This window comes from Poecilia reticulata, linkage group LG4, assembly GCF_000633615.1.
Source record: "Poecilia reticulata strain Guanapo linkage group LG4, Guppy_female_1.0+MT, whole genome shotgun sequence".
NCBI classification, from domain to species: domain Eukaryota; kingdom Metazoa; phylum Chordata; class Actinopteri; order Cyprinodontiformes; family Poeciliidae; genus Poecilia; species Poecilia reticulata.
This window is the reverse complement of record NC_024334.1, coordinates 29,832,311-29,857,642: the sequence shown is the minus strand read 5'-3', so window position 1 is coordinate 29,857,642 and position 25,332 is coordinate 29,832,311. Positions and strand designations below refer to the sequence as shown.

Here is a 25,332-nt window from a genome sequence, read left to right as displayed (position 1 = left end):
GCCCAGCCCAGTCTGGACCAACTCAGCCCAGCCCAGCCCAGCCCAGCCTGACCCATCCAGCACTAATCCATCATCGCCACCACTGAATCATCGCGCTGTCAATAAAGGCGGGTGGTAATACATTACAGACATGTGGCAGCCTTTGGCGATAATGACATTGAGAATTCTCCTTGGGCAGTCGGAAAAGCCTGGGCTCACGACACTCTTGCTTACAGAAGCAATAATATATGGAAATGCATCAGTGTGCAAGAAGAGGGAGTGGACTGGGACCGGAGGAGGGCGGGAGAGTTGAGTGACGCTTGGGCACTTTACAAGCAAAGGATTAGGAAGTAGCCTTCAGTGGCTGCATCTTCATCCATTTCCAATGTAGACTCATCCAAATCCGGGACTCAACGATGAGGCGCGTGTTAAATTTAAGCCTCCACAAACCGGCCGTGTTACAACCGATCTGATATGCCAACACTCCATTTCTGCCTTATCTCGCTTTCATGCTGCTCAGCTGATACCGCAATATGGTTTAGACATGTAATAGGCTAGATAGAGCGCAGAGAGGGAGGCCAGACTCATGACAGATACAAGACCAAATACAGCAGTTAGCAGCAGGTCTGCCATGCTGCTGTGAAGGCAGACATTGACGGCCCCGATGTTCTCCTCTACGTCATACAAACGTGTTTACGATTGCAGTAAGTCAAGAAAGTCTCTAGTTTGGCCAGGCTTTGAATATGTATGTATGTGTGGATGTAGCTCCACATGGATTAATGGATAAAGACAGATGGGTAGATGGATGAACAATCATAAACGGAAAAATGGATGGAAAGGAAGTTTTCCTAAGGAGGTACGATGACATGATGTACGGCTGGATAGAAAAAAATAATAGATGATGGATAAGAAGGTGGAAGGATGGATATCTGAAAGGAGAGCTGGACAGGTTTACGGATGGATGATCATTGGATTGATGGATGCTGGACAAACCAATTGATGATGGACAGAAGAATGGATAAATGATGGGTGGACGAAGAAATGGAAGGACATTTTGATTTTTTTTTTTATATTTAGACAACAGGACATTTCCAAAATACATTTTTCCCCATACACTTGTTTTTACATACCAGGGAAATAGTTAAAGATAAAACCTTTGCAGACTGATTAGGAACTCTGTGCATATTACACATCTATTGTAAAACATATGGCCTAAAAAGATACTGAGAGGTTTAATGGATGTGCTCTTCTCCTGGATGACACGTTGGAAAAGTAAAATCCAGGCACCCACCTGACAATCTGAAACCATAATTTCACTTTCGGGAATTAAATTAAAAGTTTACCGGGTTTCCAAAACTGAGACGTCTGCATTAACCGAGGGGTCACCAAGGTTTTATGAAATCCTTTCAGCGCACAGAGCCACAATTTAAAAAATAATAAAACTCCTTCGACTTCAGTTAGGATGTATTCAGAAGTTAAAATAACACATTCGAGGTCTGAAATAGGTTTTTGCTTTAAGTTACTGACCAGGTTAAACTGATTAAAATACAGAGTGAGATGAAAATACCATCTGTGAAAATGAAGTTACTGCTTTCTTTGAAGACTTCAGACTAATGAAAATGTGTAAGGGAGCAACAGGCACAGCCTCTACGAACTGTCTTTGAAGCATCGGAGAATTTGAAATGAAAACTTTGCTGCCATTATTTGACTGCCTCAAAGTTGCGCACAAAAATTAATTATACTTCTGGTAGGCTTAGGTTTAAAGTAATCTTTTTATTTTACCAATAGCCTGACTTGAAGTGATATTAACATCTCAGAATTGTAAAACTCTGAAATTAACTCTCAATTTGACTTTGAGGATCTCTGGAGGGAACTAAAGATGAGGGTGATGGCAAGCAGGCCTTCCAATTTCAAAGAGTTCACCACTGAAGACAAATCATCGATGCACCAGTGAGAAAATGTGACCAGCAATTACAAGAAGGGTTTGTTTGCTTTATTTGCACTAGCAGTCAGGGTGATGAATATAGAACAGCTTCAAGATGCAATATTTTCTTAAAATGTAAAAAGTGTATTATTTTGTTTCTGATATATAGTTATACTATTTTGCGTAGATACCTGTATCTATTCTGTCCCAACATTTCCTGGATCAGGGTTTCTGGTTTGAAACCCAGCAAAGTCTGGAAAAGTATTCAGAGCAATTTTTCTTTTTCACAATATGTCACAACCAGAAACTTCCAACGTATTTTACAAACACTTTAATGTTTAATCTATGAATTTCAGTGCACGCCTATTGTACTGGAGGGTGTTGCTTTGAAAACATTGGGTTAAATGTTCTGTATTTCCCGATATATATCCAGTACTGAATAAACACTCAGCTCATGACCTCAGCAATTGACTTTGAGTTTGGACATTTCATTACCAGTCCGAAACATTTTACTCTTTAAACTCTGTACATTGCGAAATGTCAGACTTTATAATTATCATCACTTAACACTAGAGCTGCAACATCAGAATTCTCAAAAGAAAATAACGTTAGAGGTCATCAAACATGAACCACGGCTGAGCCTGGCAAACAAAGCTGGATCTATCACCAGAGCTGCACTTGAAAAGCCGGGATGATATAAGATCGCAGTTTTCAACGTGGATGAATTCATGGAAAACAGACGTTTAGGTGTTTCCACAACCTACTAATTTGTAAAGACATATCACATAAACAAACACTATGAATAGCTGTAGCTAGTGGGAGTTCTAATTACTGCTCGTGACACCAGAGAACATCAAAAAATACCCAGTTTAAACCTTGGCTGTAAGATTATTATATGTCTTATTTAACCAGTTACCAATGCACATTTCATGACCAGAAGCAAACACTGCACACTCTGATCAGGGGGCTGCTTCACTGAGCTGCTGAGGTGGGTAGACTGATGGCCACTACTGACTCCAGTTCAGCACCAGCTAATGTTTCAAAATCAGCGCTTCTGATATCGTACTGGGCTTATTTATCAAGTTAACGACAAAATTATACCAAATTACGTAAGCAAACAAATGAAAATATGCCTGTAGCAAAAAGCTGGCAGCACACACCACCATGATCTGAAGGTTCCCACAGTTTTGCTCATCACCAAAATCTCCTTTCTGAATTGATCCCTTTCAACAGAGATTTAGTGTTTCTCTTTTCAGCATTTTGGCTTCTTGCCTTCAGACGTTCAGAGTAACACTCAGTGCTACCAAGAGACCCTGCCGAGGTGGAGCTCTCCACCTCTTTGTCCAAAATGTCCCTGCATTTAGCATCATTCGTCTTGCTAACAATTCTAACCCTCTCCTCAGAACCAGCTGACGCTTCCCCACAACATAACACTCCCACATTTCACTGTCAGAATTGTGTATTCATTGATTTGCAAAGTCAGCTTTCCACCATGCATATGAGATGTAAGCTGACATTTTAATTTTGGACTCATTGGACCAGAGAACCTTCTTCTATTAGAAATGAATTGGTGTTCTCAGGATGGCTGGTGGCACATTTCAAATGAAACATCTGATGGCTTTCTTTCAAGAATTGATTTCCACTTTTCACTCGTCAATAAATACTGGAATTGTGCAGAAAGCGCCTAGTTATTCTGCCCTTCCTGCGCTCTGCGGTTCCTCTGGACTTATCCTGGTGGTCTCAGCTGCTTCTCCGATTAATGCTCTCCTCATCCGTCAATTTAGCTAAACTGCTTCGTTTTGGCAGGATTGCAGTTGTGCCTTTATCTATGTATTTTTCGATGGATAGAGCATTACTCTGTCAGATGTATGTAGGTTGAGATATAACCTCCACTGACCGGTCTGCTGTAGTACTTAAGTCTTTTCTAAAATAAAACTCCCAGGACAGTTTTATTCATAAAATTATTACTAAAAGGCAGGTTATATTTACCAATTAGAGTAAAACTGGTTAAACACAAATGCATGGCACAATTTTTCATCTATGAAACCACATATTTTTCCTTCCACTTGACATTTATCTACAACTTTGTCTTGTATTGCGTAACATTCCAATAAAATACTTTGAAGTTTATGGTTGTAATGTGACAAAAAGTGGAAAAGATAAAAGAGTATGAATACAATTGCAAGGTATTTAATTTCTGGCTTCTACACAAAGTGAAAAACGATGCATGTGAGGTTACAAAACCTCAGAAGGCAACATTTTATGTGTTGGCCCTATGATTAATTGTTGCCTTTATTCTGTTTGCAGTAGAACAAAGCAGGAATGAACAGGAATAAAATTAACTTTAGAAACAAACTTTAACATTTTGAGCTAAATAATTGTACCAGTAACAGAACAACAGGCATAACAAGCCTAAACTCTGTGGCAGGAAATGACACACACAAAAAGCAAGACGAGAGGTTTGTGCTGATAGAATAAAAGTCTTGATTTATTTCTGTTTATCTATACATTTAAACAGGTGTTCCTGAATGCAGCAAGAGAAAAAAAACACAGAACAGGATGCTAAGCGTCAAAGAGTTGCTCGCATAGCAGAGGTGTGGCCGGTTTAGCGAAGACATGTACACTCTATCGTTTATATTTATGAGATTTTCTGTAAATGTGGTTTGCCGCTGGGAGGCTACAATAAGGTAGAGGAAGTGTTTACTGTAAGAGTTTTGAGATTTTTTTTTTTCACATTATTATACCAACAATAAATACTCCATAAAGTAGAAACCCTGTCTTTCCCCAACTACAACTGCAATGCATTAAATTCTACAGATAGGTATACCAAGCAGCCCTGTATAGCTCAGTTTAATTCAAATTAAAGAGCTTAAACGTAATAATAGTTCAGTACAGATTTGTCATATCGCCATTGTCCTATTTGACTCAATCTCAAGGCTGTGCAGTCACATTCAGTTCTCTCCCGCTCTTTACCTCGGTGGTTGGCCCTCCATCCCAACAGTGATGTGGTACCAGGTTAGTTATTCTACACCTGCATAGGAACTACAAACACAACTTCTCTCTGGGCTCAACTCTCCCCGCAGGCCGGAGGAAAGCTCACTGCTAACCGTTATAAAACAGTCCAAAGAATGGCTTAAAAGTGCTTCCTTGAAAACCAGCTGCTGTGTCTAAGAACACATGTTACTCACAGTAGAGAGGCGTCAGCATGACAAAGTTAAGTTTAAGAAGACAGAAACGAAACGTGTACTAACATGTCTCAAACACTTTTGGCGCAGAAAACAAACACTGAAGCGCAGCGGGTCGGGGGAGGGGCAGGATATAAGAGGATGTAAAGCACTTTCTGCGAAGAGAAGATCCAGAGATATAAAACTGAAGGAAAGCATTTACAAAGATACACAGAGAAATACAGAGAAGGTGAAGGAAAAATCAACCGTTATGACTGACAAAGTAAACAAAACAAGTGTGATAAAGCCCCATTTACGTTTTTCTTTACACATTCCTAATTTCTGCTTATATGGGTGTGGTAAAAACCTTGAATACAAATGGACCCTGAAACACAACGCAAGGTTGACCCAAGTGGAATATGGTTTTGCCGAGGGTCTTTGCTACTGTAACGCACACTGCTCCCTTAACCATGTACCATCTATGAAGTTAACCTGATCTAACCAGTAGAAATGCATATTTCTGGAAAAAGCACACTGCAACAAAAGGAAACTGACAGAAGCAGATGCACCCACTTAAAATCAACAACGTCTGAGGTACTTCTGAAACTGAGAATATTACTACTATCTACAATATTTGGATGGATAGCATATATTTTTGATACAGTAATAGCAGGGTTACCAGCCTTGCGAAAACATTTTGGCTTTAGGATTTTGATTAGTTGAGGGGATAGCGGCGGTTAACACACCTGAATAACACAGAGCCGTATGACGATTAAAAACATAGAAAAACAGCACCATTTGAGGTCCGGTAGATCAGTTTTTGTTTTTCTCAAACTGTTTGCTGGTAGCACCGTCAACCAGTAAAAATCTCAGATTGCAATACAGAGACAGAACACAACCATCGATCAACTGCACAACATAGCAAAGAGCAAAGATATATTTCCATATTTATATGTTCAGAGACAACCCCCTCACACAGAAACCCCCTTTACAGCAGCATCTTTAAGCAGATAAGAAAACGGATTTTGCTTAAGAATGATATTTGTGTATTGAGGTGTTTTATACGCTGTACATGTTGAGAGCAACCAGCTATACCTTTTCCTATAGATTTCTTTTGTTTTTTTTTATAATATACACACATATAGTTTACATTTACAGACAAACACCAGAGTAACAATGAGGTAGGACGGTGAAGTTGGATGAAGTAGAACCGGTTTGTGGATCGTATACAAAGTTACTGATACTTTTAAGAAAAATATATGCTTAACAATGTATATCTTTGTATTTTTTTTTGTTTTATATTGTATCTGAGGCTCAAACAGTAATATGTCTGGTTAACAGTATGGCTCTGCAAACTGCAAGATATCCATCTTGCTCAACAGAGTGAAGCTTAAAAACCCGGATCACTCTTTCCTCAATCGAACTATGAAAAACTAAAACAAAGCCCCATCGTTTTGAGAAGCTCCTGACAGGTATTCACAGCGTAAGCCATAAAGCAGGTGAGTAAGGAACAAGAAGTGGCACAAAAAGAGGATCATATCCAGCAGGTTTCCTTCCTAGAGCTGCTGCTATGGTGGTGTGTTGTATTACAGAGTCAAACTAGCCTAAAATATCCATGACTCTCTATTCCAGGTTGTGTAATATGCACGGTACGTTTACGAGTTGGCTGCCAAAACTTCTGGTACTCTATTGTCAGATTGGCCGTGTCATCGCAGATTAGGCTAAATCTGCGATGGTACAGCTTTCATCCACTGAAGATGGTTTTAGTTAAGGGATTATAGGTTTTAATCTCTCTCCAGGAAACCAGCCTTTCAAAACGATGATGTAATAGCTCTATAAATGCTCTCTTTAAGCATCGTTACAACCACGCCCTCTTTTGGCATCGAACAACAAAGAAACACAAACACAGTACACAACAACAGCATCTGAATTTCAGTAAGGTGGCTTTGCACAGCAGAAAGCTTTCTTTTTTTTTGTTCCTTTTAAATTGCAAGTATTTTCAATACACGCTCCAACATGTGAACCGCATCTTACTTTGTACATAGAATAAACAAAATAAAAAAGGGGACTCTGGTTTACACAAAAAAAAAAAGAAAAAAAAAAGACAACTGTCACCATTGCGTGACTTTGTTATTCACTAAGCCTCAATACTTTTGCATGGGCCATTTTTTTGTGCAAACCCAGCTGATTCCTCAGTCTGCATTCAACTTTTATCAGCTTCATCATTCAGTCCTCACAGTTACAACTCAGTTGTAAAAAATACTCCATTGGAACTCTATACAAGTAATATTTGTACATGTGAAAAGCATGTAGATGTGTTGAGCTAAAGCACAATTTCCAGTAATCTTAAACATGTCAAAGGTCAAGTATTTAAACTGGACATTGCTGTTTTAAACTAACTTATTTGTTGCTTGCCAGTCTGCCAAGGTCGCGGCTTAATGTCCAGTAGGAAATAATGGAGTAGCTGATTCCAGTCTCAACGTCAATTTTTACGAATCTGCAGACCTAATAAATCTTACAGCTAAACGTTGAACTTACCAAGCTTATTATGGGGCGATGGCTTTGCCAGAGTCATTCTAATAATTCAATTTTGTTTTAATGATAAGAAATAGAAACCAAAATGTCATAAGGTGCTTCATGAGAATAAAAAATGACAGTCAGGCCCAAACATAAAACTATTATGACAAACAATGGTTTAAAATTGAAGAAATTGCAGTAAAATTTAAAGTGCATTCAATGTAAAACATATGAGCTGATAATTACTGCATCTTGATATTTAAGAGCCCGACAGTTTAAGAATAGAGATTTTCACTGATTTAAAGGGAGGTTTACCAAATATCACAATGTTGTTCTAATCTACAGGCTCTGAAATAAACCCGTTCTCTCTCGTTCCTATGGGATAACTTTGGCTATGAATGAGGTGGATTTGTTTTCTGTTGGTAGACTCAACTGATCAACATTTGGATACAACAACTATCTTAAAGCCAATGATTCATATAAAAAAACAAAGTAAAAAAACAAAAAAACAGGAAACAGATGGATAAGAAATACAACATGGAAAACACTGCATCAAATATGATCAGAACCTTTAAACTGTGATACAACTAACCAAATTATGTCACCAACTTTTCTGGCAGACATATGCATCTGTTTCTATGCCATTTGGAACATAAAGTAGCTTAACGAAAGGCTGATATGAAGTTGTGATATGACACAAACCAAGACAGACAAACGGTAAAAAACGAAAAAAAATGGAGAGAAAAACTGAGAGACATCCAGGAATTACGAGTGTGAAGAGGAGAAAAGTTTGATGGGCAGCTCTGCAGTAGATTCACAGTTAGCCACAGCTAGGTCACAGTTGAGATTTCAATCTGCAGCATTTAGTTCCAGCCTGCAGACAGCCACGCAAACCGTTTCAGATCAAAACAATATAAGAGGAGAGAAAAATCCTATATATATATATATATATATAAACATACACGATAAAAGAACATTTGAAAACTTTTGATGGCATAGCTCAGAGGAAATTGTCACTGGAGCAACCTTACTATTTTCCCCAGTGGTGTGACTAAAAAGAAGAGAGGGTTAGGATGGGACTCAGCAGGGCCAGACAACCTTAAAAGAAGAAGAAAAAAAAGAAAAGAAAAGCAAAATAGTGCCGCAGACAGCTTTACCCACAGCTTTCACAACAAGATGACCTGGACTGCGCAGAGCTGTGCTCTGACTTTCACCTGGCCGCTAGTCTGGTTCACCTCAATCGAACGGTGCAAACCACACATAATAATAGTACCTGGCCAACTCTTACATTCTCACAGCAAAGTGCAGGTGAAGCTTCATCACTTCAGCTTACAAAACATTTACAATCACAGCTTACTTTTAAAATAAAAAAATAAAAACCCAGAGACATACATGTCCCTGGAGATTGCCGAATCCATTTAAGGCCTTTCAAGGCATCAACATGCCTGTACCGCAACGACTCTAGACTCAAGTTTATTCAAATGACTAAGACTGACGCAGAAATATTAGAGATGCACCAATAAACAGGTGAAGAATCAGAATTGACCACTTTTTATTTAACCCCAAAGTTAGATACTAAAAAATCAGATTTTTTCTGCTTGTTCATTAAGTTTACCCAAACTAAGAACTCTTATTTTGGTCTACAAATGCATCACCCCAACATCGGTTACTTTGACTCAGTCTGAATTTATTTAAAATCATACAAAGAGTAGGTGAATATGTCTCTAAGCTTAAATGGGAAAAACCTTACATTTGTAGTTGGATTCAAAACAATTATCTCTGTCAAAGAACCTGAAGCTCGATGTTTTCTCTACTATGTTTTGGAAAACAGGTAAACTAAAATTGGTATTGGCTGAGAAAAAGTCAGACTGGTGCATCACTTGAATATATTTCAATCCTTCAATGTCCTCATACGTTAATTGTACGTGTTAACATGAAAGGTAAAAAAAATAAAATAAAATGTAGCTTTACTGACTCATAAGTTGGAGTCATTCTTTCCAACAATCCTCTCTAAGCCCTCTTCTCATGAGCAGATGTGTTAAAGGAGTTAAAGAGACAGCACACATTCAAAGGTAATCTCTTGGAGCAAACCGTCATATGGCTGTTACTAATTAAGACTTGTGCATTCGAGACCCTGACGTCCCATTCTTTGCATTTCGTACCGACACTCCGTTCCCCAACAGTATAAGACCCGGCGTTAGCTAGCATCGTCAATTATACAGCATCAGAAGACTCTACCTACAGGAATAATCTTACTTTTTAAAAGTTCCAGGACTCAAAATGATGTTCTGACACAGAACAATAAATTAACTATCACATCTAATCTCGCTCTCTCGACACATATGCACACACCTCCATATCAACGCATTGGTAAAGCTTATAAAAAAAACACTCACTCCAGCTCATGTCAAACTATTTCATGTGCTGGTGGGTAAAGCTGCCTGGCAGCCAATAAAAGAAATGATAAACGTGACGCTCGACCTATAGGGAGGTGGGATAGGACCTGTGTGAAAGAAATATGACAGCTTTTGGAACAGTGACAGCAGTTCCCAACCCTCCCATAGCAAGTCCCCTAAACATCCTGCGGGCCACGCGGGGCAGAAGGCGCTGACATGACAGTTGATCACTATATGCCATCGTAGGTGAAGTTCTCCATCTTGACTGTCTGTCTGATTAGCAGCTTGGACTCCCGTCGCTCCTCGTTCTTGATGGACTTGTTGATGTCCATTATCTTTTCACAGATATATTTGTTCACTTTGGACAATCTCTGCGTGATCTCAGCGCTGTCGGCCGTTTCTTGAGACACTCGGTCGTAGAGACACTCTGGGGAAGGAGCGAGTCAAGCGGGTCAGTGCATCCGATGAGAAGATGCTCATCTTATTTTTGATGTCTGCTAAATACGTACTCATCTATTTACTTTAAAAACAAAATTTAAAGTTAAGACTTTAACTGAGCTTACCTCTGACTATTTTCAGCTTGCTGGGTGACAGTGGAGGTTTGGGCAGGGCGTCTTTCTTCTTTTTAGTGGCCACACCCGTGACACTACGGTTTTTAAGGGTTTCAGTGCCCCAAATCATCACAGCGAGGTTCTTTGTGAACTTTGAATCTCCCTGGGTCCTCTGAAGCTGGTGCCATTTCTCTTCCTCCACCCAGATCCCACCCCCCAGATGTACCTGCAGACAACATATGTAAAAAGTGGATTTTAAGTAAACACTGAATGAATGTTGTCATTGGCAGTAGCAATTACAGTCATGCTGGGTTTGTTTTTGGGTGAATGGGAGAATTAAAAACAGCAAACACACAATTATGATGCACTTTTTAAAAGTTTCAAGCAAAGCATTCATACATTTTCACTGGAAAGAAAAGGATACAAATGTTACAGATGAAAATCTAAATAGTGTGAAGTGCATTAGTTTTCAGCCCCCATTACACCAATAACCCTAAATAAATTTGCTACAACCAACGGCCTCCAAAAAGCACTTAATCAGTAATAAAGCTGTTCTATGGAGATTTCAGAGTTTTGCTGGGATAAATAAACACAGACGGGTCAGGGTGAAATTTATACAGAGCTAAGTTATAAATCATATCAAATCTTTGATTCTCATGAAACAAGGTGGTGGCAGCGTCTTGCTATGGGGGGTATTTTTCTTTAGCAGGGACATGAATGCTAGTCAGAGTTGATGGGAAAATGGATGGTATTAAATACAGAGCAATTCTGGAAGAAAACGTGTTGGAGGCTGGGGGAGACAACTACCAAATATTGTACACCAAATCTACAAGAAGATGGTGTCAAACTCCAAACCTACACCAGTTTACAAATCTATTGAAAAGACTCATGTTTGCAGCTGCATAAAATCTGATCTGTCTGAGCTTGAAATTTTCTGTAAAGAATTGCACCAGCTTTTCTTCAAGATAAAAAGTTGGTTATAGAAAGTATTGACTCAGAGAACCTAAATAAATACAGGTCCTTCTCAAAAAATTAGCATATTGTGATAAAGTTAATTATTTTCCATAATGTAATGATAAAAATTAAACTGTCATATATTTTAGATTCATTGCAATAAATCTAAAATATATGACAGTCTAATTTTTATCATTACATTAAGGAAAATAATTAACTTTATCACAATATGCTAATTTTTTGAGAAGAACCTGTATTTGATTTTTGTTTGGAAAATGTGTTGTAAACATTGTATCAGTTTATCTTCAATTCATAGTAATGTGCTATTTTGTTTTAATCCACTATAAATATCTTAGTGCAGAGTTGTGACATAAATAAATGTCCAACAGTTTAAGTGGTTTGAAAACTTGAAGCTGCTTTATGCTAACGATCATTGTGCCAACACATGTTATTATGCCTATTTGCAGCAGAAAACCATGTGACCCCAGCATTACAGTTCCTATAAAGACGTCACTTCATTTTGTCCCCTCACTTCAGTCTAGTAATGATTTTTACCTTTCTTTGAAATGAAAAGAAAATGCTGCAACAGCTATTGACGGATCCCATATGTTTTAAAATAAACGCCACTTCCAAGCATTTCTTAGGACTGAGAAACTTGAAGGCTGGATGTGTGACCAATTTAAAATCTATAAGGGTTTGGTATCAGCTCAGGTTACAGCATTAAACAAGATGGACCAGTGAAGCAGCGATGATAAGTGTGTTGTCCTGTTGTTGGCCCAACACTCGTTTGTAATTCTTCGAGTGGCACTAATCCCAGTAAGAGAAATCAGCCCTGAAGAATCCTGGAGGGCAGAATCTGAGCTGATGTTGAAACGCCGGCCTCAAATAAATCCACTGTGATACAGTGGAGCTTCCAGAGTATCAGCAACTTGATTTATTTTATGACATGCCTCTCGTATCCAAGGGTAGTTATGGTTTTAAACTAGTAACACATGCATCTCATCTGCCAAATTTAAAACCGAATTTTCTAAACACTGAACCAACTTTTTTTTTTTTTTTTATAATATTATTTTTTGGTTTTATTTATTGCAGCCAGTCTCAAGAACATTTTCTTTGCATAACAAAGGTCATAGTCACTTTAGACCTCAGCCCCAAAAAAGTCAGTCAGGCGGCCTGTAGCAGCTTCTTACAGGCTTTTGTTTTAAAGTGCTGAAGTTCCTGGAAGCTCTAAGTCTATTTACTAATTTTCCATTTTGTTTTCACATTTCACACAGGCAGCTCTCTCAGATCCACCCATTATTTCAATAATCGATTCATCATGAGCAATCCGTTAATCGTTTCAGCCCTGGAAACAATTAATTGAGCTGAAACAAACAAAGAACTAAATGAAAAACTAAAAACTAAAACTAAACAGTGGCCCATTTGCTGTCATTCTGATGCATAGTTGGGTACAACTGCTACTTCTGTTTAACTTTTTAGCATTATTTCTTTGTCAAAACGACTTTAAATTTATTACCTCATTGTTATGTGCACGCAGTAACGTGCGGATTAAACCAAACAGTGAATCAAAAACTTCACCTTTACAATTACACTATAAATCATTTGAGCCCCACACAGAACTTGAATTAGAAACGGTGAACAACAACATCAAGTCAATGCTAAATGTTTTAAGAGTTCTGCTACTTGATGTGTGCAGCACTAAAGTTGCTGTAGGACTGCTTTAAAAGGAGGCCAATTTCACCTGCTATAAAGTAAACAAACTCAGGTCACAGGTCGCAGCTTTGATTACCTACAATATCACTTAGCCTGTCGCTCTCCACACAATGCGAGTGAACATCGAATGAATCACTGCAAAACAGCGAAAGCCGATTGCCAGGCCAGGGGGACTGACTTGGTCTTAAAGGTGAGCTAATGCAGCAGAGGGTAAATGTGTGTCTGTTTTCCTTCTCCATTCTCTTATCACTGTAAAGTCTTTAGGCCAGAGTCCAAAAAGCTTTTCCCTGTGAGGCTAATGTGCTTTAGGCTGCAAGCCAGCAGACAAGCTTTTTACTGGCCTTAAGTTAGACAAGCCTGTTTTCATCCTCCCAGCCATTTGCTCTCGTTTTGTCTCTTTCTCACCATCTACCCCTCCTCCTTTCCTTCCGTAACCTCCCTTTGCACTCTCACTAGGCCTAACCTGTCAGTCACTTTAAAGTCTTCTCGTGCAAATAATTAATATGGGTTCCCTGATGTAGGAGCGTTCTAATTTGCAAGTGTTCTTCACGCTTGAAGTGGCCACGGACCCAAGAGCTTGTAGTGCCCCCCTCGTGCTTCCCCTCCCATCATCAGAGACATGGCGGCTGGTTGAGTTACAGCAGTGGGGGGAAGTAAAGAACCCTAACAGACTAATAAACACTGATGATGCTGGCTGGGCTTGCAGGAACAATAATAATCTTCTCAACCTTGTTTACCTGCTAGGACAGGGCAGCAAAGGGGAAAGGACTGATCAGCGACGACAGCATGTTGCACAGTTTGTGGTTGTTAACAGGGAATGCAGCGTTTCCTGCAGAAATCAGCCCGCTTTCTACGGTCACGCACAAGCAAATGGGCAAGAATACCAAATCAAGAAGGGAAAGTTGTTGGGGGTAGTTAGAGTCATGTTCAACTTTTGCGGCAAACAAACCACGGCTTCACTGAAGTCAGAATTTTAGAGTGCCAAAGTTATCCAGATGGAAACTAAAACTGAATAAATCAACCTAAAAAAAAAGAATTTATTCACAATTAATAAAATATAAAACTAGTAATTGGATCCAAATCTAATTAAATTCTGAATAATCCTATTAATTCAGTATTTCTTAAGTAATCTTGATGATTTTCTGCAGGGTTCCACACAACTTTGGTGCATAACATCTAAATTCATACCAGCAGAGTAAGTCCACTTCAGACCAAGTAGCTTCACTAGAGTCATATCAGCTTCAGCCTCTGGCTTCGATTGGTTAAATTCATGAATGACACGCTCATAAATTTACAATATATCACAAATATGAAATATTTAATACAAATTTGCTAAATGAAAAATTAAATAAATTATTTATGCAAGTATATTCTTATTCAGATGGGCTTAATTATCTCACTGAAGAACACGTCACTGCTTCTGCAACGTCTTCCTCGTTCAAAGTTATGAATGTAGGAGACCAATGAGCAGACAACTAAAAACAAGAAGCTTTACACAGAACATTCTAATTCCTTGCACAATATTAGTTTAATTTATGATTAGATGAAAACATAAATCTTTGCAGGTGGCAGCAAGGTAACGATTAAAGTGCTGAAATAAATTTCTGGCCCAGTCAGACTCACCTTCCCATCGTTGCAGGTGTACACCGTTCTGGGTGAGGGCGAATAGCTTGAACTTGTGTTAGCTTCTTCCCTGCACGTCTCCTGGGCCTCAACTATAGGTTCGACCACTTCAGCCTTGATTGTCTGAGTGCCATTGTCGTGCATAGGCTCTAGGAGACAAAGGTGACATTCAACACCACAGAGACAATCACTGGATCTTCATTTCCAGCCATCAGCCATTTCCTGATGGTTAAGTAAATGTGAATATAAACATATGAAGAAAGACGTTTTGGTGCAGCTGGAACAGCGCGTTTTGTTTGTTTGTTTCCTGTTTTTGTTCTGGGCTACCCTGTGGCCTGACACAGTAGCTAAGCTGTGCTGGTAGCTGGCCATGCTAAGCTCCACTGCAGCTGATGAGTTTTAATATCAGTCAAAGATGCATTTTATTCCCGGACCGACAGACTCCCAGGGTGCTCTAATCTGTAGCTGAACCATTAGATGGTCCAACCAGCTTCTGTTTGCATCGGCAGGGAGTCTAATCTAAACACTAGCTTAGCTTTGCATGCTACTTTATGACATCATTAATATTCTCTACTCCAAGTACATTTGAAAATCTTTTGGTGCAAGTCTTATCTTACTTAAATATTTCACTTAAAACTTAAAGAAGTGCCCTGTACAGGCTTGTGATAATTGAAGCAAATAAAATCTGTTTGAAACAACTATTTTTTTAAGTTAGTTTTTCACTCAACTAAATGTCACGCACAGGTAAATAACAAATATTAAAACCTAAGGGAATCAACTTATTGAAGTCTCAGCTCGACAACTACGGGACTCTTGATGAATGTTTTGTAACAAATAAAACAAAATACAAATGAATTATGTGTCTTGTAAAGTATTTTAAATAGATGAATGCTGCTTTTCAATAATTTCTCAACAGCCAGTTCTTTCTTTCCGTGTCTTAACATGACGTTGGTCACGGTGAAAACAGACCCTTCAACAACCTGAAGTAGTTTTGACAAAAAAATACTTGCAGTTGAAAGTAATTTTTCAAGCCTCGGCCAGATTTAGATTTAACATGATCTTAACTTGACCAACATGTTTCCTTTCTGACTGGAAATAATGTAGGTGTTCGTTCAAATGTAATATTACAATATGCAGTAAATTACAGCAAGATTCCATTAATAAGTTTGACTTATATTTTATGTAAAAAAAAATAAAATAAAAACAAAAAAAGGAGCATGGCTGAATGTATTCATAGCCACTGCACATTGCGAGTGTGTGTGAAAATGTTCTTCGCAACTCTGAATAGTCTTTGTTGTTCTAAAGCTCAGTAATTACACGGCATTTTATGAACAGCTGTTTTCTTCAAACAGCATTTCTCTGCAGTGGCTCAGTGAGGACCTGTGGCTGCTCACTACTCAAAGGACTGTGTATGTACAGAGGCCATTGTGTAAAAAAATGACCACGCTGCATCACCATCACAGGCCTCCAGAAGGATGTGGGCCAAAGCATCTCAAAACAGACACCTAGCAGATACTGTATGCTGCTGGACTCCACAGCGACAGACCAAAGAGGATCCTGGTTCTCTGAGAGAGCAACACAAAACTCTGCGGGGCCTTTTTTTTTTATACTCAGATGAAGCAAAAATATTATTGTCTGTGCACGATAATGTAGCCTTGACAAAAGAGAAGCAATCAAACCCAAGAAACAAGCTTGGTGGTGGGAACACAAAACTGTGTTTTTCAGCAAATAGGAATCTAACCAAAGTAAAACATCATAAAAAGGAAGACTACGACGACAACATCATCATCATCATGATCATCATCGGCTGGTCTGCAAAGAAGCTTTGTCTTGGTGACCCAAAACACAAAACTTAAGTGGTGAAGAAACTGTTAGCTGAGGAAAAAGTATTAACGATTCCAATAAGGAAAACATGAAAGGCACTAAAGATTAGAGACTTGGAGCTCATTGAAAAAGATTAATGGTCCAAGATAATAATGGAGACCTGCAGAAAGCTGGTCAGTAATTAGGGCATTTAGTTAATGTAATGGCTAATAAAGGCTTTTTCAGTGATTATTGCAAAGGGTATGAGTATTTTTTTACATGGCATTTTTAGTTAGAAAATAACTCATTCTTTCCACAATGATAACCCACATACATCATCTTATTTTGTCAGAGATGTCCATCTTCTATCCATCAGAAAATAACTTATTGCTAGACTAAGCAAATGTTTATCAAAATAGAATCCAAAATCCATTCATTTTTGGGATATAAAGAACTTCTTTTCTATTATGCAGACAGAATTATTTTCTCTTAAGATACTTTATCTTCTGGTCCTCCATAAATAACTTGTTAATGCTCTTCTCTTTGTGCAATCAAATAAATAGATTTTTAATTCCCCAAGTCAAGCTGAAAACCTGTCATCAATGTAGCAGACTGCCAGTACCTTCCTGCAGAACAAACCAAACTGCACATACATCCATCATCTGCCTTAAAAGTCAGAATTAGCTTCTCAACACAAACTAAGAATGCGTTCGTCTGAGTTTGACAAAAAATTTCCAATAATAGCTGTGTTAGCTTGTCTGATAAAACCATAAATCGTCAGAGTACCACATGTTGTGGACGGACGTCTGTGTGTGTGCTCTTGTTTTCTCACCGCTGCCGAGTCTCATGAGGAGCACGTCCTGCAGCCTCCTGTTGAAGTCCCTCAGTTCTTTGACTTCTGTCAGCAAGCTGCCGTATTCCTTCAGCTTCTTGGCCTGCTGCACCAGCTGCCTGCGGGTTCTCTCCAGCTCCTGCTGCAGTCTCCTCATCTCCTCCTCCTGCTGCCTGTAGCTGTGAACCAGCTCCTCGTACAGAACCCTCGGAACGACTGCCGCCACCACCTCCGACACGCAATGCGTGTCCACCTCCAAATGTTGCTGCTGCTGGTGATGATGATGATGGTGGTGATGATGATGTTGCCGATGCTCTGCCTCCATTTCTTCCTCTTCGTCATCTGCGTCCTCTCCCTCCTCGGCCAGCCGGTCCTCATCCAAGTCCTCTTCACCTTCCATATAGGAGTTGGCAGCGTTTCGTTCCAGGCGAGCCACTACTGCGGCGAGGCTCTTGGAGGAGTTGGAGAGGGGCTTTCCATGGTCTTGAGACAAGGCCTACACGAAATAGGAGGTCAGAAAAGGCAAGGGACAGATACAGGACATTTCAACTGCGACCAAAAGCAAACTGAGCATGATAGATATAAAACTGTAATGACACAAGTGCAATCCTAACCCTCAAACAGAGGTCATGTCCGATATAAGAACTGGGTTATTCTAGAGGTGGATGACTTTAGAAAATCCTGACTCTGCAATATATTTGTTTTGTATTTCGATTTTCCAGATTTTTCTCCCTCCTCTGTGTTTTCCATCACATTTTTGTCCCCACTGATCTCCCTGGGCTTTAGCATCCTAATCACTCAGCTACATATCAGGTGTTTATAGTCAAAATTCAAAATACTTTATTGATCCCAAAGGGAAATTAAATGTTTTTGTAACTCAAAATTCTTCAAAGAGTTATTGCAGACGGTGCGATGGCTGTGGGCAGGAAAGACCTGCTGTAGGTCTTTCCTGCCCACGGTTTGTATTGCAGTGAATTTGAAGAAGCCTCTGACTAAAGACACAGTTTTAGGGCTGTAACGATTTCGCAAATGATTCGAGTGCCTCGATTACTAAAATTCCTCTAGGAAAATGTATCTACCTCGAAGCTTCATTAAACTATATCTTATTATTTAGCATGGAGAGAGAGACGATTACTCGATTAATCGTAAAAATTATCTATAGAGTACTCGATTTCTAAAATATTATTTTATAACAGCTCTACTCTGTTTTTCTAAGACGGACTCATAAAGAGGGTGGTCAGGGTTGTCCACACTATTATTCATTTTATGTAAAATCCTTTGCTGCATCATCATCTCCAGAGGTTCCGGAGTCATGCTCACAACAGAACCAGAACAGAACCAGCTTTCTTTATCAGGTTGTTGAGCCTTTTAGGTCCCTGGCTCTGATGCTTCCACCTCAACAGATGACTGCAGAAGAGATGATGCTCTCAACAACAGACTTACAGAAGATATGCAACATCTTGCTGCAAACTTTAAAAGGATCTTTGATTCCTCAAGAAGTCCAGCAGGTAACATGAGAATTTTTTTTTCATAAAGTGTCTCGAGATGACATTTATTGTGAATTTCCATTTTTTCCAAAATATCCTAAAAACACCAGAATTAAAACGTTTCTTAAAAAAAAAAAAATCTTAGCCAATAAAAATTGTATATCGTATATTTTCTGCTCTCAATATCCAATGTGCTCAGGCCTAGAAACATAAAATACTTTTTGTGAAATTAAAGTTTTAATGTAATTTAAAACATAGGACATATAGGAAAAATGACAAATCCACATCAGCCTATACAGAGACATGGGAGAGCCTGCAGTCTGTGTGTTTTGACTGCAGATCTCAGTAGGACCAGAGGAGAGGAGTCACCGAGTTCTGTGATGAGCCGCTCAGCGGATTTGCCGGTGAAAGGGCAGCTGTCCAGAGTGCTGAATTTGTGTTAATCCAGCATATGGTAAAAATAGCGTAGGGGATTTTGGATGCCAGCCAAGTTTATGGAAATGTAATATTAAATCATCAAAAGACAAATGTAAGAAAGATGGCAATGTCAAATATGTAAACATCAGGCATGACTTAAAAACTGATTAGGTGAAGAGTGATAATTAACTATAATCTGACTAAATAATAGTTCTCATATTTCATTATCTTAATGCTTTAAGACTTATAGGTTTATACTGGAAGTGCATAATAAGGACAAAAATATATTCTCTTGTTTCTAATAAATGACCTGGTATAAATGCACGAATTATTCATCTACAAAAACATTTGATGCAATACAAATCAGCCAGTTTATACATGTTTAGCCTACCTTTTTATGCCTCAGGGGTAATCTCTCTTCTCCGAAATTGTTCTCGATAGACTTTCCTGAATTCCTGATGGACATCTTGGGAATTTTCATCTTCTTTTGGATTATACTGTCTTCAAATTCTTCTACTGTATCTGCAAAGTCGTTTAGAAAAGTTACATGTATTTACAATTAAAGTAGTTTATCAAAAATAAAAAAATAAAAACAACGTTGCTTTGTCCCCTTATTTTGACCTCACAAAACTAACTTCAGCGGTATAGAGGGGAAGCTTTTCGGTGGACTGCGGTATGAGCTTTGACATTGTTCTCATCTCGCAGCCCATGCAGTTCACTTTCAGGATTAAGGACGCAGCTAAACTTCTAATGCAAAAGAAAAACGACTGTGTGTAAATATCATTTTACTAGAGCAGGATAACGTTTCGCTTGCACTGCTCTCACGTTATCATTATGTTTCCAAACAGACAGGACGTTGTCATGCTGACTGATGGATAGACGTGTCACACGGAAATGACTGCAGCACCGCACAAAGCCACAGCAGCTAACAGGCTAACCGCATCACAAAAGCTTTCGGGCTGTCACAAATCCACACGGGAGCTCTAATAAAATGACAGATGAAAGAATGCGTTCATAATACGGTGATAATACCATGTCCGCTTTCATTCGGCGTCTGGTAGTTAGCATGCTAACGTAAGCTAGCAGGGTTAGCTTCCTGGTGTAAACAATTGCTTTGGCTAGACGGCGTTCAATAATACACACATAAACCACTAATTATCATTTACAGAAGAAGAACAGATTAACAACAGAACGAAGGGCTACACGAATAAAAACCTGCAAAGCACCGACAAGCTATCACAGCCTCCTGAAGTTAGCAAACATTACTAGCATGCCTTACTAGCTAGAGCGGAGGACGTTGTTGTTGCTGTCAGATTCCAGCTGATCACGTCCTGACGGATCCACCGAAAACACTCGCTTTGACAGCTCTGCCACCCACACGCACGGGATCGTTACTTGTTCCGTCAGATAAAACGAGCATTAAACCCGATGTCATCCGGGTGTCAGGAGGAGTAACTTACCTGCAAGGGCAAGGATCTGTGCTTCGCACGGCTGGCCTGCGCAGCCATTCTCCTCAGTTCTGTGAACCAGATACACCTTCTGATTATCAAAATCTGTTCTGTGCAGAGGTCTGAAATCTTCGATGGTTGAAACGGGTAACGCGTAGCACATATCGTCTTCAAAGAACCTAACAAAAGCATACATTATTTAGTTCTCTTTGGTCCTGCACTTTGGATATGGTTGACAGTTTTTCCTCACAAAGTATTAAAAAAAAATACACTCATGGGGGGTTGGGGATGGTGTCGGCGCTCGACTACTCTTGCCTGGTCCACATCGCCAGGGTAGATCAAGGCAAAAGTAATAGACATAACTTTAATCTTAGTAATAAACCTTTATATGTTTGTTGTGTTCGCTAATTCTAGGATTCCTACAAATATTTCTTTTAAAACTACTTAATTTTCTAGGATAAAGTATGAGATTCTCACCATATTATAACATGAGGTAAAAGTGCCACTATTTTTTTATTTCCAAATACCAAATTGTAATTGTAGTACAACCCTTTATCTTGTAAAACTTGGACAAAATTTAAATTAATAAAATTTTCATATTATGTTTCAAATTATTTGAAGATTACCACAGAAAAAAAAGTCCTCTCCAATTTATTATTTAATCACAAAACAAATAATGATGGACAAAAAAGATCTAGTAAAACATTTCAAATGAGTTTGGATGAGGAGAATTATTTCACTTTTTATGTTTTTATTGCATGTGAGGTGAGACAAAAAACACACACACACACAAGGTGGAGTGAAATAAATAAATAAATAAATAAATAAATAAATAAAGCATATATTTTAGTGACAATCTGTTTTACAAAGAAACAACTTATTTTAATAGCTTTAATTTTTAAAAGCTACTAATTTTTCTATCAAAAATGAATTTCTAAAAGGTAATAAGACGTTGCTTTTTTGTTTTCATTCATTTCTGATGTTTCTGATGAGAACATTTATTACCAAAAATGTCCACACTTTTACTTTTATTATCTTAAAACAAAAAAAAAAACAAAAAAAATGACCCAACTGCTACAAAGTAAGCGCTAATCACTGAAATGTTTAAGTGCTTATTCACCAGAGTAATATGGATTTGTAAGTAAGCCATTGTGTTTACCCAACAACAAATAGGGGAACGAGAAGCAGTGCAACACTTTATGAAATATCCAGCATTAGAAAACACCTTCTTTGACAGAATATGTTTTTTTTTATTATTATTATTTATTATTATTATTACTATCTTGTTTACACCTAGATAATGGTGAACAGCTGATGATTCCAAGTTGGCCTTTAATTTGGGGCTGTTTTACTGCTTCATTTTGCTTAGAGATTATAAACCTGTTAAAGAAAAATTAGAACCAGTCTTTGTTTTGTTTTTTTAATCAAATACAGATAGTAAAAAGTCACAAAAGTTTTTATGTTTTGTTTCCCAACTAAAGTGGACCCAGTTTAAGAACTGCAGGTATGTCCAATAAGTCTGAAGCAATAAAAGCAGAAAAAAGACTCTTTATTTTTATATAACTGCATCTGTCTGCAGGTTTTCAACACAATGATCAATGAAACCACGGGTTAAACTTAGATTTGTATAGAAATGCACATTTGAATTTTTTTAGATAATAGAATGAGCAATAATTTTTGGAAATACAAACATATAATTATGTTAAACATATAATTAACTTTTGCTAGTTTTAGTTATGGACATAAAAATGCTCAAATATAATTCCAAGCTTTTCCAAACAGCAGAAACCCCATGATTTAGAACCAATTGTGGTACTGCGTACAAAACCAGCTGAACTTTTGATCAAATGTCCTCTCTAAACACAGAAAAGAAACTCAGGCGTCATTAAAAATAGTCTCTCTGGACACCAATTACCTCTCAGTTTGTCTTCTAAGGGAACCATGTGATGGAACTTCAGTGAGAAAAGTTCCCAGGATGACCACCTGCCCAGTTAGACGTGATCGGTCCCTATGTTCATTCATGAGGCTCCTGCTCCTCATCTGTCCCTTGTATCACACGCAAAACACTTAAAGACAGCTGACAGAAATGAACTCTTTGTTATTGTAAGACAGCCAGGTGGTTTCTACAACAGGATGGATTTCTCTCAGTTGTTACTCTAATAGAGGGCACCACAGTCGATAAATGACACTAACAATTTCGTTCTGCTTCGGCTGCTGTAATTGAAAAGCAACTGATGCAGAACAATATAGAGGTTTTTTTTGCTGCCTTTCTCTGATATGTGTTTTGTGGTTTCAAGCATTTATTTAGTTATGATTATTCCAGTTTCAAATGCCAACTTCCTCGTGATGTTTGTTCACTGTGCTGTGTAACAGGTCCAAGAGTCAGACGTACAAGAGAGTTTCAAAAACAAAACGAAAATGTTGATTTAATTACTGTGTTAAATATTTAAGCAGTTTAGGTTGTTTCATTTAGTTGAAGTTTTAGAGCTGAACACATTCAATTACAATCACAGAAGGTGTATATATTTATTTTTTGTATTTTTCATATAGTCTTAACGGATTGAGAGGTCCTCCTTCATATGACTCCAGGTATATTGAATAATTTTTACTCAACATCTAGAACTGTAAGAAAATAACATTTAATACAATGTTGCAGAAATTAGGGAGCCTTTTGGTGTTTATGAATACAAAATAATAAAAAGCTTTTAATGTCATTCTACAGAAACAAGACTTCCTGCAAGTACAGCAAAATTAAATAGGCTACAATAAATGGTAAATGGCTTGTACTTGTATAGCGCTTTATTTTTTATCAAGTCCAGAGGACCTCAAATCACTTTACACTGCATTCAGTCATTCACACACACACACACACACATTCACATGCTGAATCAAGGGTAGAAAGGGTGAAATTTGAAATTCAACCCAATCTAAACGGACCAAGTCATGTGAGTTATGCAGCATATTCAACAATAAGATAATAACAAACATAATGTATATGTGAATTTATTTGGTGAGAGGTCTGGGCATGGTGGCAGTTTTGAATGTCCTCCTCCATTTGTTGACTATTTTACATACAGTGATTCCACTGTATGTAAAATACATACTGATTCTAAATTATTTAAAATCTTTAGTCCCCTTAACAAGCTCACAAGCTGATTCGGTTTTCTTCACCAAGGAATTAAATAGCCGATTAGATACCCTGAAGTTCACTCTCACTTCGACACCCAGGAGCACACCATCAGTGACGTGCGGTCAGGGGAGGCAGCCTCACCTGTCATCATGGAAAAATAATATATCATATAAAATCATTTATATTGCTATTTTCACCCTGTGGTTTTGTACTATAAATTATCTATTTTTTTTACTTAGCTTAACCAATTCTGATTAGTTTTTCTTCAAAGTCGCTGGATTTTCGCATTTTCCCATTCAAATGCTCAGAAGCGAAGCCGGTGAGGCAGCAGCGATCCGAGTCTCACCTGCGATTGCGCAGCCTCTCGCTAACTGCACTGGCGGCCATTATTTGACAGCATATTCGTCCTGTCTGTACACCGGCAATAAAATGGCTAAGAAACATTTAATATATTGACTGATTTTCCATAATTTCGCTTATGTATGTAATGTACAGTGTTTTTTTTGTCACTAACTGTATGTGTATCGTGTTTTGTGGGCGGAGGAGCGATAAGAAACGGCAGAGAACAAACTCGAGGTGAGGCAGGCAGTTACCGCTGGGGGCGCTCATGTTCCCAGATATTGTGACTGCACAACTGCAGAGTAAGACACAGTGAGCTAGCCATGGAGCTAGCCGCACGGTAAATAAGTAAAGCACAGCGATATGTTTGTTTTCTTCTCTCTCCCGACGTCAACATGAAAGACTACATTTCTACACTCTAAAGTGGATTTTCAATTGAAGCGGGAGATGATAACTAAAGAAAAGTTTTGCTTCGAGACAGTTTGATGATTTTCAAACGGAGTAGAAAGGACATGCCGAGGATAGACTTGACTTTGGATGAACGGATATTTTTGTGCAGAATTAGCGGTGCATGGATTTCATTGATACGTAAAGGTAAGACGGCAATAAGATGTTTTTGTTTAGTTTTTTAATGAAATGTGCGTTTTGTGGACTACAGTTAATGTTTAAATAATTCAGTAAAGCAGAAGCGGTAGCTAATCTACCACAGCAATTATTTATTAATAAAACATTAAGCCTACAACAACAAACTAAATGTTCGATTCTGGGTGCAAAATTCGTGAATGTTTTTTGGTGTTAAATCCTAAAACATGAAGTGGCATTGTTGTCAGTACTATGGCAACGAGTCTGCGTAGCTTGGCGAATACAGATCACGTTGCTGTGGATCATAGCACGAAATGAATACCTACATTTTTAAGTTTCACTGAGTTAACGCGGCTATGGATGATAGGTAAAAGATTAGTCTTTTTGCCCCCCAGCGTTGTATGCATGCGCGAAATTTCCGAAGGTCCAATAATATGCATGGTGTCTACGTCATAAGTCAGTGCCTCACCAGC

At 38.4% G+C, this 25,332-nt stretch overlaps 1 protein-coding gene across 3 annotated transcripts in view; it reads right to left on the bottom strand.

Annotated features, from left to right (window-relative positions):
• The window catches only part of LOC103464064 (cytosolic carboxypeptidase 6), a 311,033-nt gene that overhangs the window by 66,000 nt on the left and 219,701 nt on the right, over positions 1 to 25,332 (bottom strand). The window contains exons 7-13 of one of the 3 annotated variants that reach the window (XM_008407872.2): positions 20,821 to 20,879; positions 20,640 to 20,727; positions 19,752 to 19,882; positions 17,457 to 17,952; positions 14,822 to 14,970; positions 10,544 to 10,757; positions 4,374 to 10,407 (exon numbers count right to left, since the gene is read on the bottom strand). The exons of 1 other annotated variant lie outside the window; for it this stretch is intronic. In XM_008407872.2, the coding sequence (XP_008406094.1) occupies positions 10,211 to 10,407; positions 10,544 to 10,757; positions 14,822 to 14,970; positions 17,457 to 17,952; positions 19,752 to 19,882; positions 20,640 to 20,727; positions 20,821 to 20,879 (1,334 nt within the window). In that variant the 3' untranslated portion in view covers positions 4,374 to 10,210. Of the gene's footprint in view, positions 1 to 4,373; positions 10,408 to 10,543; positions 10,758 to 14,821; positions 14,971 to 17,456; positions 17,953 to 19,751; positions 19,883 to 20,639; positions 20,728 to 20,820; positions 21,359 to 25,332 lie in introns of those variants that run through there. One more of the 3 variants, XM_017304362.1, reaches the window with a different exon arrangement.